The sequence below is a fragment of the Macaca nemestrina genome, chromosome 4 (assembly GCF_043159975.1).
Source record: "Macaca nemestrina isolate mMacNem1 chromosome 4, mMacNem.hap1, whole genome shotgun sequence".
NCBI lineage: Eukaryota > Metazoa > Chordata > Mammalia > Primates > Cercopithecidae > Macaca > Macaca nemestrina.
This window is the reverse complement of record NC_092128.1, coordinates 187,031,894-187,047,570: the sequence shown is the minus strand read 5'-3', so window position 1 is coordinate 187,047,570 and position 15,677 is coordinate 187,031,894. Positions and strand designations below refer to the sequence as shown.

General features: G+C 60.1%; 1 protein-coding gene across 2 annotated transcripts; it reads right to left on the bottom strand.

Annotated features, from left to right (window-relative positions):
- Nucleotides 1–2,587: 2,587 nt before the first annotated feature.
- Nucleotides 2,588–15,406, bottom strand: GATD3 (glutamine amidotransferase class 1 domain containing 3). 2 transcript variants are annotated; one of them, XM_011725902.2, is made up of 7 exons: nucleotides 15,184–15,399; nucleotides 14,868–14,920; nucleotides 12,872–12,985; nucleotides 11,757–11,876; nucleotides 8,250–8,342; nucleotides 4,939–5,095; nucleotides 2,588–3,481 (listed from the first exon to the last, which is right to left on the bottom strand). In XM_011725902.2, exons 1-7 carry the CDS (start codon nucleotides 15,322–15,324, stop codon nucleotides 3,353–3,355), a joined length of 807 nt encoding a protein of 268 aa, XP_011724204.2. In that variant the 5' UTR covers nucleotides 15,325–15,399; the 3' UTR covers nucleotides 2,588–3,352. The 2 variants fall into 2 exon arrangements, with proteins under 2 accessions (XP_011724204.2, XP_024645784.2); XM_024790016.2 differs by lacking the exons at nucleotides 2,588–3,481; nucleotides 4,939–5,095 and adding an exon at nucleotides 7,180–7,658 and having other exon boundaries at nucleotides 15,184–15,406.
- Nucleotides 15,407–15,677: the final 271 nt, after the last annotated feature.

The window sequence follows — 15,677 nt, the reverse complement described above, 5'->3', positions numbered from 1 at the left end:
GGAGGAGCTGGGAGTGGTGGGGGAGCTGGGGACTGAGTGTGGAGGAGCTGGGAGTGGTGGGGGAGCTGGGGACTGAGTGTGGAGGAGCTGGGAGTGGTGGGGGAGCTGGGGACTGAGTGTGGAGCAGCTGGGAGTGGTGGGGGAGCTGGGGACTGAGTGTGGAGCAGCTGGGAGTGGTGGGGGAGCTGGGGACTGAGTGTGGAGCAGCTGGGAGTGGTGGGGGAGCTGAGGGCTGAGTGTGGAGGAGCTGGGAGTGGTGGGGGAGCTGGGGACTGAGTGTGGAGCAGCTGGGAGTGGTGGGGGAGCTGGGGACTGAGTGTGGAGCAGCTGGGAGTGGTGGGGGAGCTGGGGACTGAGTGTGGAACAGCTGGGAGTGGTGGGGGAGCTGGGGGCTGAGTGTGGAGGAGCTGGGAGTGGTGGGGGAGCTGGGGACTGAGTGTGGAGCAGCTGGGAGTGGTGGGGGAGCTGGGGACTGAGTGTGGAGCAGCTGGGAGTGGTGGGGGAGCTGGGGACTGAGTGTGGAGGAGCTGGGAGTGGTGGGGGAGCTGGGGACTGAGTGTGGAGCAGCTGGGAGTGGTGGGGGAGCTGGGGACTGAGTGTGGAGCAGCTGGGAGTGGTGGGGGAGCTGAGGGCTGAGTGTGGAGGAGCTGGGAGTGGTGGGGGAGCTGAGGGCTGAGTGTGGAGGAGCTGGGAGTGGTGGGGGAACTGGGAGTGGTGGAGAAACAGAGAATGAAGACAAGATTATTGGGGAATGGGACATGTCCACAGCTTGAGCTCTGGTGAACCTGGACAGGAGGTAACGAGGTACCCTGGAAAGAAACCAGAGGGACAGAGCAAAGGGGCGGGGTATGTGGAGACCAGGGGGGGCTTCAGGAGAGGATAGCCCAGACTCTGATGGCGCCAACAGGAAGCAGCTTGGTGGGGGGCCGCCCGCCCGGGGTCAGCCCCAAAGACAGTTCTGCCACGCCCCCTGGTGGCAGCATCTGAAGTCACAACCATGTTCCAGGGCGCACAGGCCGTGGGAGAGGCCTCTGGGATGGCAGGAGGGCCTGGTCCCTGGAACCATGCATGTCACCAGCACCCCTCCCTCCCCACGGCCTGACCTTGAACCCCTGGTTAGCTCCTGTTCCCACTGGGCCTCTTGTCCCCTTCCTTGATCACTTTATGCATGCTTGGCACTGCCATCCTCCTTCCCAGCATGTCCACACCCCCACCACTGCTGGGGGACTCCACGGCTCACCCGGCCACGTACTGGCTGCCTCCACTCCACCTGAGCTCCAGGACGAGGGCATGCTCATGACAATGCCCTTGGTACCTGAAGGTGCCTGGCACGCAGCAGCCACGGAGTCACTGTCCAGTGAACCCAGGACCGAGCTCTCCTCCAGTGAACCTGGGACCAAGCTCTCCGGTTCTGTCATGGCCCCTCTGTGGGCTTCCCAACGTACCAAGATTTCTAGGGCTCGGGTTCTGGTGCTACACTGCTCAGAGCTGAGTTCCAGTCAAGCCCTACAAGCTGCAGGGCCCTGGGTGGAGCAAAGCCTCATCTGCAAGTGGGGACACTGAGGACTCCCAGGGCCGCCTGGGCTAAGGGCAGACGCAGGTGAGGACAGGCCTGGCCCAGCAGAAGCACCTGAGTGTGACTGGATCACCTCAGAGAGAGAGAGAGAGAGAGAGAGCACGCGCGCGCGAAGGCGAGTACACAGGTGTGCAGCCGGGGCCTGCACGGGGCTGGGAGGTTCTGGGGACAGTGCCGCCGTTCCAAGCCCAAGGGATGGTTTTGCACGTTTTCTTGGTGGAAACCCCAAAGTGCATGCTTGTAATTGTGCACGTTTCATGCACTCACGCACACGTGAATACACGTGTGGTATATGGTGCACGTTTCATGCAGTCACGCACACGTGAATATACATGTGTGGTATATGGGTACCCCTACCACACAAAATGTGTCCACACCAGCCTATGAGAAAGGGGAGGCTCCTCTGCTGCCCGGGCCAGGGTAATCCTGGCCCCAAGGCAAGTGCTGTGGGCGTGGACACCTGTGAGGCCTTCCTGAGGCCTGGCCTCGGTGGGAGGAAGGCCACTGGTGAACCCAGCTCCCACGGAGGAAGAACCAGAAGCATCAGGCCAAGACCTGATGTGGGGTGCACCGGGGCCTTCCTGCCTTACCCATGGGTCCCCCGCGCCCTCTCAAGGTGGTGGAATGAATCTGCTGATTCCACGTGGTGGGTGGGGAGGCCAAGGGGGTGTGGTGGGTACAGTGCAATTGAGAGTTCGAATCTTGCGGGACCAGGGGCCCCGTTCCAGGCCCAGCAGCCAACACACAGGGAGGTGCAAACCAGACCACACAGAACAGCTGTGCCAGCAGCCAGAACGGGCGTTTCCCACACCCCCACCCCAACGCTGGGCAGTTCCTGCCACTCACCCAGCGTGGGGCCTCTCAGGCTGGCCTGGCCCTGGCTGCTCAGGCAGAGACAGATCCAAAAGGCAACAGATATGTGACATTGAGTGAAGTGTGCAGACACCTGACTCCCATCCCAAGTGCTTTCTCCCCCAAACCATCCTGCATACACAGATGAACGCAGCACAGTCAAACGCCAACACATTTTATTTCCCTTCGGATGCGTCTGCAAGCTTCTGCCACACCTGAACCCACGGCCTGGCACCAACGCTACCATCACTCCCCAGAGGTCAATCTCGGAGGCTGAGGTGCTGCAATTTCCCTTTCTTCCTGAAAATTAAGAGAACTGAGACTAACTGAAGAAACCTCACTGCCATTCCTCACCCAGCAGTCTCAGCAGGCCTGAAACGTGGCTCTGGGAAGTTGCCACTTTGGGAAGGCATTTATTCTCTGTGGCTACAGGGATTGCCTGCTTTAGAAACCCCCTTACGCCGATTAACTCAAAAGTCCCTTCAGAGTAGAGAACCAACCTTTCACGGTCCATAAATGTGGTATTTCTGGTTTCCTCATCAGGAGGCTTGCAAACCTAAAAATGTTCTTCCTTCCAAAAACTAACCTGAAGTATAAAACCTCGGACGGCAGAATTTTCTGTTTCTGGAAAAGCTGGTTGCGATTTGTTTTTGGGCCACAGTGAGGCAAGTCCCTGTGGCAGAGAATGAATTGGCCCCTCGGCCTCTGTATGTGAGAGCAGCCCAGCCAAGCCCAGGAAGAAACACCCGCCCAGGCCCTGCAGCCACCCTCCCTACAGAGAACGCCTGCAGGGTTCAGCAAAAAAAAAAAAAAAAAAAAAAAAGGGCCTGCCAGACCCCCAGCTGGACGAAAAGCAGCTGACAGCACCTCAGCCAGAGCGTGAGGCCAAGTCCTGGCACCGAGCTGGGACCCCGTCCGTGCGCGTCACTTTCCAGTGAGTTCCAGCACCTTCTGCACCATGGCCCCGATCCCGTCGTGGATGTGGTGGAGTGCCGCCTGGCACATGAAGGCTGGGGTCGTGACCACCTTGTTTTTCTGGTCCACGTGAGCTTCGTGTGCAGAGTTATGGAAAAGCCACCGTGCAGGGACCCGAGGGACTTTCAGGTGTGCAGCCCCGGCCCCTGCCCCACCCTCACCGCACGTCCTAACTTTGTTCTCAGGTAACTTGGAACAGAACTTGCTCCTGGTGCAGTCTGTGCTGGCAGGACCCCGCTTTCTGTATGACTGATGCTGCTGAACAACATAGGAAGGTACCTGTTCCCAACTGACATGCATTCTAGAGGAAGGAAGCAGCGGGGAAATTCCAGGGAACGGGGCAATGCCCTCAGGGCACCTTTCATGCCAGCATCACACAGGCCCAACACCCACACATGGCCACGAGCTGCCCCGCCATGGGGGCGCACACATGCCTGGGTCCTCACAACCACCACCGGAGGCAGTAGCAGCGCCTCCACTTTTCAGAGGAAGAACTGGCAGTGAGGGAGCCGGTCCTCATGCTACGGGGAAACAGGCAACAGGGCAGCAGGCGCACAACCGGAGCCGGCCGGCCAGACCTGAGCCTCCCCAACGCCACGCACCAGTGGCCAGGCCTCCACACCAACCAAGACATGTGCCCCCACCTTCCTGCAAGCAGTCAGCGACGTTGGGCCAGCCTTGCCCCGTGCTCCTGCCCGGCAGGAAAGCCGCAGTGGGAGACGGGCCTGACGTCGGAAGCTGCCTGTGAGTAAAAAGCTGCCCCACTGAGAGGAACTGCACCCTCCAGAACAACAGCTGCAGGGGACTGGGTCCATGCTGTACTCATTCTAGCACCTTCCGGCACCCCGGACTGTTCTGTTCTCTCAACTGGGCCCACATGGACATTATTCCAGATCCAGGCAGCGCCTCCCAGGAGCCTTCCTCCAAATCTCCCTGGGAACAGCCCCACTGGTGCTCTCGGTCCATCGTCTCAGAATCCAGGGTACACACCTCAACAGGAGGGGCCGGGGGCTGTGAGGCTGGCTAGAATCACCTGGCTATTCAAACTGGCCTGAGAACTTCCACCCAAATAAAGCCAGGAAGCGCCTGCCTCCTGCATGCCCAGATGCTCTCCCCCATTATCTCAGGAAGCCCCTCCCTCCTGCACACCTGGCCGCTCTCCCTCCACACTTCGCACACACTCTTTCCTCACCCTCCCCTGGGCTGGAGCATCCTGAGGTCCCACAGCTTCCCCTGCAGGGTGCTGCCCCCTCCCCTGAGGCAGGCCCCGAGTGTGGCTGTCTGGGGGTTGCTGAGCAGACTCAACAGTCAGGCTAGGGACCTGGACCACCTGCCAACCACGCACCAGCTGGGCCGTCACAGCCATCTGCTTGACACCCGCAGACATATGGCCACGGTGCCCACCAGGGGAGGCCCCACAGGGAGAGCAGCAGGTGCAGCTCCCAGTGAAGAGGCCGCCCAGAGGCGGGGCGTCCTTATGCACGGCTCAGGGACAAGCGCAACTGCGGGCCGGGCCTGGCTACCAGGAAGGATATGGCCACTTCCTTCACGAAGTGCTTGGCACCTAAGGCCTTGATGGCTTCCGCGGTCCCAGCGTAAGGCCACTTGCCACCTTCCTCCTGCTCATGGCCCACGGTGACCTCGACTCCTCTGAGCACCTTGGCTGCGAGGACAGGCGCGATGCAGCACAAGCTGAAAGGCGAGAAGAACACGGGTCAGACGGGTGCGGGACCCCAGGCTGCACAGCCTGCAGAACAGAAATGACCCTCGCCATGACCCCAGGCTGCCCTGCCATGGGGGCCCTGCTGTCCCTGCCCGCTGTGAGCCTAGGCTGCCCGGAGGCTGTGGCCCATGGGATGTGGTGGAGGCCGCACCAGGTGACTCAAGGCTGAGTGAGGTGTCCTCAGCCCCACTCCCCACCCAGCACTCCCTGCAGGCACTCAGGCACCAGGCCACGGAACCCCGAGGGGAGCCCCCAACAGTCACGGATGAGCCCCAAGCCCCAGGACACCCCAGACTGGCGGGAGTCCCGGGCTGCTGAAGTCCACTCACAGAGCAGGTAAAGGCGTGCGGCTGCCCCAGCCCTGAGTTGTGGGATGCTCTGTGACCCCAGGAACAGGTATCACAGCTGCACTGACCAGCCACACCAGACCCCCTTCACAGTGGAGGCACAGCGGGCCAGGAGCAGCCTCACCAGCCTCCGACCTGCAGCGCAAGTCTCAGCAAGTGCAGGCTGGTGGCGCATGCCCGACCCTGACACGCAGGCCACAACAGCTCCACCCGGGCCCTGAAGCTGAGGGTCCCGCCATGCCCACCCCTGGGTCCTGCTTCTGCTTCACCAGGAACCCCTTCCTGCCCAGCCAACAGAGGCCCCTCTGTGTGCTAGGCACTGTGCTCACAGCAGCGCCTTCAGCGACCTGTGTTGTCCACACCTCACAGCCACCCAGGGGCAACAGTGGAAAGGGCACGGCCTCATCAAACAGCAGCCCCATTCCCTGGCAACCTGTGGTGTGGCCCACAGCTGTCAGGCCCCATCCTGCCCCCAATACCCCACACCTTGGCCTGTCTTCCTTCATCCCTCCTCCCGCCGTCTATAGTCCTACCCACTCCCAACAGGCCCAGGTGGAAACTGCTACCATGGGCTATAACAAAACACTGTTAACAACACATGTCACAGCCAGGCACAGTGGTTCATGCCTGCAATCCCAGCACTCTGGGCAGCTGAGGCAGGCAGATCACCTGAGGTCGGGAGTTCGAGACCAGCATAACACGGCGAAAACTCATCTCTATTAAAATTACAAAAATTAGGCCTGATGGCAGGTGCCTGCAATCCCAGCTACTTGGGAGGCTGAGGCAGGAGAATGGCTTGACCCTGGCGGGGGTGGGGGGGGGCTGCAGTGAGCCGAGATCACTCCAGCCTGGGCAACAGAGAGACTCTCTCAAAACAAACCCACCCCTCAAAACTGCATGTCCTAAAGCTGAAGCAATTTCCGGCTGCCTATGAGACGAAAGCCCCCTGCCGCCCTCCGAGCAGACAGGAAGTCTGGGAAGCAGGGTCTCAGGGGCTCCTGATGCTGTGTGCAGCCGCCTGGCCATCAAGTGCCAGCTACAGATACCACAGCATCTCCTGGCACAGCCGAGCACCCACCTCGACTACTGCATTCAAGGAAAGGGTCCCAGCACTAAGTAGCCGGGCCGCCTAACAGCCCCTGGCCGGCCACGCAGGCCTCTGGCACCAGGCTGAGGGGTGGGTGGGGCCGGCTGCAGGAGGGACCTCAAGGCAGGCTGACATGGAAACTGTGTGCCCAGCCACAGAACCACTGCCACGACCCTCTCCGCTTAAGAAGGGAACGCTGCAGCGGGAAAGGATTTAGGTTTCCTCAGGCAAGAGAAAAAGCCTGTGGGTCACCGTGCACGGGAGCCCCATGGCCAGACCAGGGAGCAGACGGGCTTGCGCCCCGTGCTGTTTCTAGGGGAGCCTCATGGCCGGACTGCGGAGGAGATGGGCTTGCACCCCACGCCGTTTTCAGGGGAGCCCCGTGGCTGGACCGGGGAGCAGACGGGCTTGCGCCCCGTGCTGTTTCCGGGGGAGCCTCATGGCCGGACCGGGGAGGAGACAGGCTTGCGCCCTGTGCTGTTTCTAGGGGAGCCTCATGGCTGGACGGGGGAGGAGATGGGCTTGCACCCCACACTGTTTTCAGGGGAGGCATGTTCACCTGCCGGAGGGCTATCTTGTTTCACCGAGATTTTGAACCAGCCACAAAAGAAAGGGCCGTGGGCTCCTCCCTCTGGGCGCTCATCCCAGGAACGTTTCTCTGACAAGGACGGGATCCCAAGGTGGGGACCGTCGGCGGTATCTTCACCTGGGCTGTGTGCGCCTGTAGCAGGGACCTCCTTCGGGAGCTCTGAGCCTGCACCTCTTCCTGTGGCTCCGCCATGTCACCCGGGACGGTGACCAGGCGGGTCCTTAAGTGAGTGACTGTGGGTGGGGAGGGTTTTTTTCCCCAGCCCTGCTCAGACAGAGGATTCTGGTAGAGCCTTATCCTTGTTTGGTTAACAGAACCCGGTAGTGAGCGGCCATTGCACGTGCCTCACAGATGTTCATCAACACAATTGCGGCTCTCGCCCTGCTCCAGGGATTTCTCCAACTGGGGACAGATGCCAGCACCAGATGCAGCTGAGACCTGGACAGCGCAGCACCGGGTTCCGGGACCACCAAGGAGCCGGTGCGGGGAGGCTCGTGGAAGCATCACACCTGCCACGGCGGAACCTGGCCTTGCTGGGTCACCGTCACTCATCTGAGGGTGACTTCCCGGCTGCACACGGCGAAGAGCACACAATCCCTGCAGGGCCGTGACCCGCCACGGAAGCCAAGGCGCTGATGGAGTGGGCACCCACCTCGTGCTGCCAGCCTCAGGATCCAGGCTTTGTCTGAGCAGGGGCAAAGGGGCATGGTCGGCTGTGGTTTCCCAGGAGGGAGGCTGCTGGGAGTGGACGGCATCAGGGATGGTGCACGTGCTGTAGTGACTGACCAGAAGTCAGCGGGGTTGGGGATACTGTGGCTAAGGAGCTTGGGAGAGGGGGTCTGGTAAAGGCTAGGGATCCTGAGAGACTGCCTACAGATGCCTCTGGGAGCTGAGAGAATTCCAAGTGTCCGCTAGGGAAGTGGAGCGTACCCTTTCCTTCCTGTTAAGTCACCAGTGACATCGCGTGAAATCCCCTCAGCTAAAACAAGAAAACCAGCTGTGAGTTTTCAGGATCAGTGGCAGCTCCTGGCTGGGTATGGAGGCCACAGGCCCATGCACCCTCCTCCCTCACCGCCCGAGGCCTGAGCGGCGGTACATACCCGATGGGCTTCCCGGCCTGGTGGAACTCCTTCATGACACGCTCCACTTCTTTATTAACTTTGCAATCTTTTCCGTCCACGGCAAACGTGCTCCTACCGGGAGAGAAAAGGCCTCAGACAGCCTCACAACCAGGGTCTACTCCTGGGGGGCTTCCTAGGCACAGCTCCAGACCCTCAGTCAGCTGCAGCAAAAGACATGGGCATGGCTGCACATACGCGCGTTTGATGTGAACACCTTTTCCTGTTTTTTAAACAGAAAGCAGCACAGAAAGCAGGAGGATCAGGAAGGGTGGAGCAGGAGGCCACCAGGCCGAGGGGGCTCACGCCCTGGAACCTTCTGGAGCAGCTGGCGGAACCCAGGCTGCGGTGCTGAGACTCAGACACCGGTATCCGGCTCCTGACTCCCATGGCGCTTGTCAGCTTTCTGTTATGATGTTGGCTGTGTTGGGCCTCGGGCAGCCTCTGACCTCCTGCCTGCCTTTCACCTGCCCCAAAGCAGGACTGTAATGTTCCCCGCCTTTCTCCTGAGAGGGTCCCCCACTCCCTGGGGGAGAATGCTGACGTCATGTTTCCCTGAGCACTGTAAGCCACTCCAGCAAACGGGATTGTGGGAACCCCAACTTCAGTGAAGTTAATCGGTCAGTTCCAGAGGCTCAAGGCTGGTCACCGGTGTGTGTCGGAGGGCAGTCTTGGGGACGGAGCCCTCAACCCGTGGGGTCGGACGCTGCCCCGGGTCCATACTGTCGGAACTGAATTAGAAGGCAGCAGCGACCCCTGCGTGGTGCCTGGGGAAGACCCTTCAAAGCCGCTCACAGGAGCCTTCTGTGTAGACGGCTGTTGTGGTGGGAGGAGGAGAAACACGGTGTATGAGTTTTTCCTCAAAACAAAGGGGCCGCAAGAAACTCCAGAGCTTCTGGGAAAAGAAACGCAATCGGCCCCCAGGCATAACAAGCACTCTCGCTCCAGTGACCATGAAACAAACGCAGGTTTACCCAAGACACCAGCATCCACACCTAGGCCGAGGAGCAGGAGCTGTGGAGGGCACGCGGGGCGGGGAAGGGCACGTGGGGCGTGTGTTTGGCAATGCCACCAAATCTACAAGTGGACACACCTTCCCACGAACGCCACCCCCGGGCTCTACGCCACCGCTCACGCACCCCAGTCCTCCGCCCCAGCATTTTCCACACGGCTTTGCTGGCAGATTACTGGGAATCTTCTGGAGGCAGCGGGTGTTCACCGTCCCCACGGGTGACTGTCTCAGAGGGTGGGGAGCGGCCACGGCTGCAGCTCGTCAGAGCGCACTGCACTGTGAACACGCAGGGCAGGCTCTCCCAGAACGCGCTGGACAGGTCAGTGAAAATGGGAGCTGCGCCCAGGAGATGTGGGCTCAGACCCACGGGCACATCGGTCCCAGGGTCCATCAACACCTTGAAAGCCAAAGGCAAGACCCACTGACCCCCGAGAACCGCCGCGCGCCTCACGCCGCCTCACTGCGCGCATCTCACTTCTCCGCGCACCCCCACCTCACTCCGCGCACCCCCACCTCACTCCGCGCACCGCCACCTCACTCCGCGCACCCCCACCTCACTCCGCGCACCCCCACCTCACTCCGCGCACCTCACTCTGCGCACCCCCACCTCACTCCGCGCACCTCACTCCGCGCACCCCCACCTCACTCCGCGCACCTCACTCCTCCGCGCACCCGCGCCTCACTCCGCGTACCCGCGCCTCACTCCTCCGCGCACCTCACTCCTCCGCGCACCTCACTCCTCCGCGCACCTCACTCCGCGCACCCCCACCTCACTCCGCGCACCTCCACTCCGCGCACCCCACTCCGCGCACCCCCACCTCAGTCCGCGCACCTCAGTCCGCGCACCTCAGTCCGCGCACCGGCACCTCACTCCTCCGCGCACCTCCACCTCACTCCGCGCACCTCACTCCTCCGCGCACCTCACTCCGCGCGCCTCACGCCGGTGCCTCCGGGCTGGCAAAACGTGGAGGAGCCACGCCAGGGCACACAGCCACCAGCACACCCTCCAGTTGCCCCCGGGCCCTGCCACACACGGTGTCAGCAGTCAGAGCCTCGTGGAGATGGCGGCGACGTGGGGACAACTGGACGAAACATGGAGCCTGACGTGGGACTGCGTGAGGCAGCACCAGCGAGGCTTGCTGGCTTTCAGGAGAAGGGGTTGACAGGCTGGGGCGGGGCTTCCGGTGGGAGAGGGGTGAGGGCACGGCCAAGGGCGCAGAGAAAACGGCTGGCATCTGAGGAAGGAGACCTCCGAGGTTTCGGGATAGGAAGGGCGCATTCTTCAGATGGAGACTGCCTGCCCCTCGACTCTGGATGCAGGCTGCTCAGGGCGGGGCGAGCGGCCAGTCAGGCTCCAGCCTGCCCTCGAAACAGGAGCCGCCAACCGGGGCCGGCCCTGCTGGGGCTGCCACCCACACCGTGGCACAGAAGCCACCTGCACGCTCAGACGCACTGTGGCCAGTGCTCCTGCAGGTGACAGAGCTGTCCCTGGAGGGTCAGCCCGGCACCACCTCCACCTCGCAGGCAGGGCCATGGGGGTGGTGCCAAGAGAATCTCCACAAATGTGCGATGAGAGAGACACAGAGAATGGAAAGAGGATCTGGAACTCAAGGACGCCACCATGTGGGAGCCGGCCACGCCTCCACAGTTCACGATCCAGCTACCATGGAACCAACCCAAGCAGCCACGCGGAGGCGGCCGCCTTCTTCCTGGTCAGGACCTCCACCTAAACCACCACGAAGAAAACCAATTCCTGACGCTGCAAGGTTCCATAAGAGAACTGGGGCCGGGCACAGTGGCTCAGGCCTGGAATCCCAGCACTTTGGGAGGCCCAGGCGGGAGGGAGACTTGAGCCCAGAAGTTCCAGACCAATTTGGGCTACATGTAAGGCTACAAAAAAACAAACACAAAAACAAAACACATGGGCGTGGTGGCATGCACCTACAGTCCCAGCTATTCAGGAGGATGAGGCTGGAAGATGGCTTGAGCCCAGATCATGGCTGTAGTGAGCTACGATCGTGCCATTGCATCCCTGCCTGGGCAACAGACCAAGACCTCATCTCTACAGACAAAAAGAAAAAAAAAGAAAAAATAAAATAAAAGGAGGAAAAAGTGGGATCTCCAACGAGTAAATAGAGACTGATTTCAATGTGACGAGATCTACCAGCACAGTGATTAGATAAGAGGGAGCCCCAAACCCACTCTGACCGCTGCTGGGTCCCAGGAATGCTCAGAGACAAGACAGCAGAGAAGCAGAAAAAAAAGCACGTCTTGCTAAAATCCTAAGACCCAACCCTAAGAACGGCTCCCAAATCAGAGAGCAGTCACGTGCCCTGCCCAGACCCCTAAACCCAGAGGCTGCTCCCATCACTACCCCCTCCCATCACCACTCCGTTGCCCACATCGGACAGCAGGCAGGGGCACCCCCTTCCCATCTCCACATGGAAAGTGGAAGACCTCAAAGCTCAAATACGCACAGGTTTTTAGCCGCTCCAAAGCCTCCTGGAAAGATGGCGGCATCATGGTTGGCTGCACTGAGCTTGGCCAGGTCTGTGATCTTGCCACGGGCAATCCTTGCAGACTCGGTCAAAACATTCCTGGGAAAGAGCACAGGGCAAAAAGCCTCAGCATGCTGGTGGAGGACTGCGGAGCGGGGCAGGGGCACAGCCCACAGGCGACACGCTCCACACACATGTCTCTCAGCTACACAGGGACTTACTTCCAGGTCGGCATGTTTGGTCACTACCTGGAAAGGCAACATGGTTCTAGCAACGCTAAGTCTATGCTGGACTCTTCAGATCAGCACCTCCGAACCTGCACCAAATCACGCTGAATCTCCTGCACCGTCAGTCAAGGCCCACGGGAAATGAAGTCTCTCCGAGTGTCTAAAGCAGACAGAATTCTGTGCACTCATTAGGACGGTGGGACTCAGTGGGGAAGGTAAGAAGCCAGGACTCAGGACCAGAGTGAGGCAACACGAAGGCCAGTCACCACAGGAAGCCGCTAGCCTCCAGGTGTGGGGGCCGAAGGTGCAGGTCCAGGTACAGAAGCCAGGGTCCAAGGCAGGAAAAGAAACCCCCCACTGGTGAGAAGCACAGCCCCAGGAGGCAGCGGCGGCTTCTTCCTCCAGTCTCCAGCCCCAACCTCTCACGGTCTGAAGCCAGCTGGAAGGCACCTGGGAATGGCCTGCCCAGGGCTGTCGGGCAGGACGGGCAAGGGAAGTGGATCTCGGGCCACGCAGGCCAGAACCACACACACCGCAGTAATAGACATGTTGCTGGGAACCAACAAAACAGATCTGGAGGCCAGACAGGGGAAGAAGGTGGGCAGCCAAACTGAGAAACACCACCTCTGCTCAAGACAAAGGTATGAGCAGCTTTACTCAGTGGGAAGCGATACGGTCGATATTCTCACTCCTGTGAGTACTGGAAGGAAGGCACTACTGAACCTCAGCAGCATTACTTCCAGAACAGCCTGAGCACAACTGCTCAGAGGACATTCACTTGCACCCACGACTTGGTTTAAGCTAAGCCAGCAAAAAAAGCTGCACCGTGGGAAGTGGACAAGAAGCAAGTTCCAATCCCACCCCCACCTGCTCTCGCTTTCAGAAGGCTGCCCCTTGGTGTGGTCAATCACGTGCATCTGAGGGACGTCAGGAGCAAAGATCTGGACTTCGGCCCCTCCACGGCTCAGGTGCACCAGGATCCTGCACCGGGGAAAACCAGAGACAAGTCTTCAAAATCTGCCCCATCCAGATTTGTGTTAACACATTTTTAAAAACAGGATTTTAGCTAAGTGCCAGGAATAAATTCCTAATGTACATTAATATCTTACTTGCTCTGCAAAAAGTTACGGTTGGTTCCATACCAAGCCAAATGTCCCCCACAGCCCCATTCCAATTCACTGTCGGTTGGTGGGTTACGACTATGACAGACCCTCAAAAGTAGGCTATGGAGATTAGCTGGTCCCAACAGCTCCCTTTGCAAGCTGGGGTATGGGGGCCAGGTGACTCCACTGAGGGCACAGCCTGAAGGCATGCGGGTCCCCGGCTGCTGAGTGCTCTGCCTACACCCAGGGCCTGGCTGCCCTCCTCCAGTTGATTGCTGCGAGCACCAAGAGTGAGAAGCAGCAGTGTGCTCAGAGGGCCACATGCACAGAGGGGTATGAGGGGGCTTTCAGTCGCTACTTAGTTCAATTTCTAGTCTCCCTCAACTTTCCCATCACAGATGGTGGGAGAGACACAGAGACCCCAGGACAACACTACAGGCCAGGCAGCTCCATCTCCCCAAGGGCAAGGGCAACAGAAGCTCCTCCTGGAGACAACAGCTGACATTACGTGGGCTCACGCTGGCATCCGCAATTCCCGGTGCCAACAGGAGATAGCTCGCTAAGCCCACCCACACACTAAGTCCTCACTGCCCCTTATGTGGAGGAGGAAACCGTATCAGTGACTTGCCAGAGGGAGAGGTCAGGACTTGGCCCTGGCACTTGGGTTCCACTACCCATAAGAAATCCACTCAGACACCCCAGACACAAGACCCTGTCATTCTGCCTGGGAGGGCTCAAGCTATTCTAAGGCTATCTGCTATCCCACCAAGGCCAAAATGAAACACATCCTGGCCCTTTCCCCCAGCTCACTCTGCCTAGTGCCAACTCTAACCAGCCGGGTCGGGCCTCCTACAAAGCCACCAGCCTCAGGCCGTTCTTCATGGCCTGACACCCCTTCGCCACCACCCAGCTCTCCCCTCTCCAGTTCACCCTGAACCACATGGGAACTGCAGGCACCTGGCACTCGCGGAGGCCTCCTGCCCTACCAGTTCGGCCTGCAGTCATTTCCAGTAACATAGGCAATCGGACCACCAACCACTCAGCAATAGCTGACCAGTTACATAAACGGTAATCTGTCTAGGACCCAGAAATAACAAGCAACTGTTAACGTTGAGAACTGGATGAATGGGAATTAGTTCCCATGTGTCAGAAACATCTACAAAACACGGGTGAGCATGATCTCAGTGTTTTCAAAATGTGTGTGTCCTGAAAACAGGCAAGTGAAAAGCTGAGTGATCACCTCTAGGTGACAGTATGACACTTAAAAACTGTGCTTCCTTAGTGTCTCCCTGGGTTTTGCGAGTCGTTTTTGCTTTTTTTAGCCAATAGGGTATTTAAAATACAAGCTCTCTAGGCCGGGTGCGGTGGCTCATGCCTGTAATCCCAGCACTTTGGGAAGCTGAAGCGGGAGGATCACTCGAGGTCAGGAGTTTGAGACCAGCCTGGCCAACATGGTGAAACTCCGTTATCTACTAAAAATACACAAATTAGTTGGGTGTGGTGGTGTACGCTTGTAGTCCCAGCTACTGGGAAGGCTAAGGCAGGAGAATCGCTTGAACCCAGGAGGCGGAGGCTGTAGTGAGCCAAGATCGCGCCACTGCACTCCAGACTGGGCGCTGTTTCAAAAGATAAAAAATAAAAATAAAATAAGATACATGCTTTCTCTAAACTGTTCAAAAAAGAGTAAGTTGCACTGGTAGACAAGCCTTCTTGAGGCCCCCGGGGTGAAGGTGGAGGACCAGCTGCCCCTGAGGACTTACGCCGAGGCCTCATGGATCTCGGTCCCATCGTAGACTCCGCATCCAGACAGCACCTGCGAGAGGAGCGGGAGCTGACCCGGGGGAAAGGGGCCGACCTGGGCGGCGGGAGCTGATTCCGGGGAAAGGGGCCGATCTGGGCGGCGGGAGCTGACCCGGGAAAAAGGGGCCGACTTGGGCCGCAGGAGTTGACTCCGGGTGAAGGGGCCGACCTGGGGCGGCGGGAGCAGACCTAGGAAGAGGGGCCGACCTTGGGCGGGGAACAGCGAAGGCTGATCTCTGGAGGCGGGAGCTGACCTCACCCGCTCCGTCCACTCACCAGCGCGACCTTGGCCGCGGGCTGCGGCGCGGAGAGGTGAATGGCTGCGCGCTGGGAAGGCGTCCGACCGCCGGGGGACAGGGACGCGAAGGCAGATGCCGCAGCGAGCCTCGAGCCCACCAGGGCCCTCACAGCCGCCATTGCGGTGAGGACAGCGGGGTCGGAAGGTCACGCCGGGACAGAGCGTGCGCACCTAACCGCCTACAAACGCGTTGCTTGTGGGGACCGCGCCTGCGCAGCCTTCGGGGCGGAGACAAGACCCGCCCCCGTCTCAGCCCAATCACGAGAGTGAGCCGGTGGGCGGGGCCGCGCCTGCGCAGAGCCTCCGGGTAGAGTTCCGGGAACCCTGTTCTCCCTCCGGTGGTGGCTGAGGGCGCGGGCTCCAGGCTGAGGGATGCTGGTGACTCCCGGGGTCTCCAGCGCCGCCCCCATCGGACGCCTCCACAGGCGGCGCGCCCTTCCTGCCATCCGCGAAGTAGCCTTGCCTCGGGGCG

Bases quoted from the DNA above. Each gene is read 5' to 3' on its own strand.
- GATD3 (XM_011725902.2), bottom strand. From the start codon at position 15,324: ATGGCGGCTGTGAGGGCCCTGGTGGGCTCGAGGCTCGCTGCGGCATCT. The intron at 12,986-14,867 runs GTAAGTCCTCAG...TCCCCGGTGCAG, and splicing joins GAGATCCATGAGGCCTCGGC to GATCCTGGTGCACCTGAGCC. The intron at 5,096-8,249 runs GTATGTACCGCC...CTCGCCTTTCAG, and splicing joins CAGGCCGGGAAGCCCATCGG to CTTGTGCTGCATCGCGCCTG.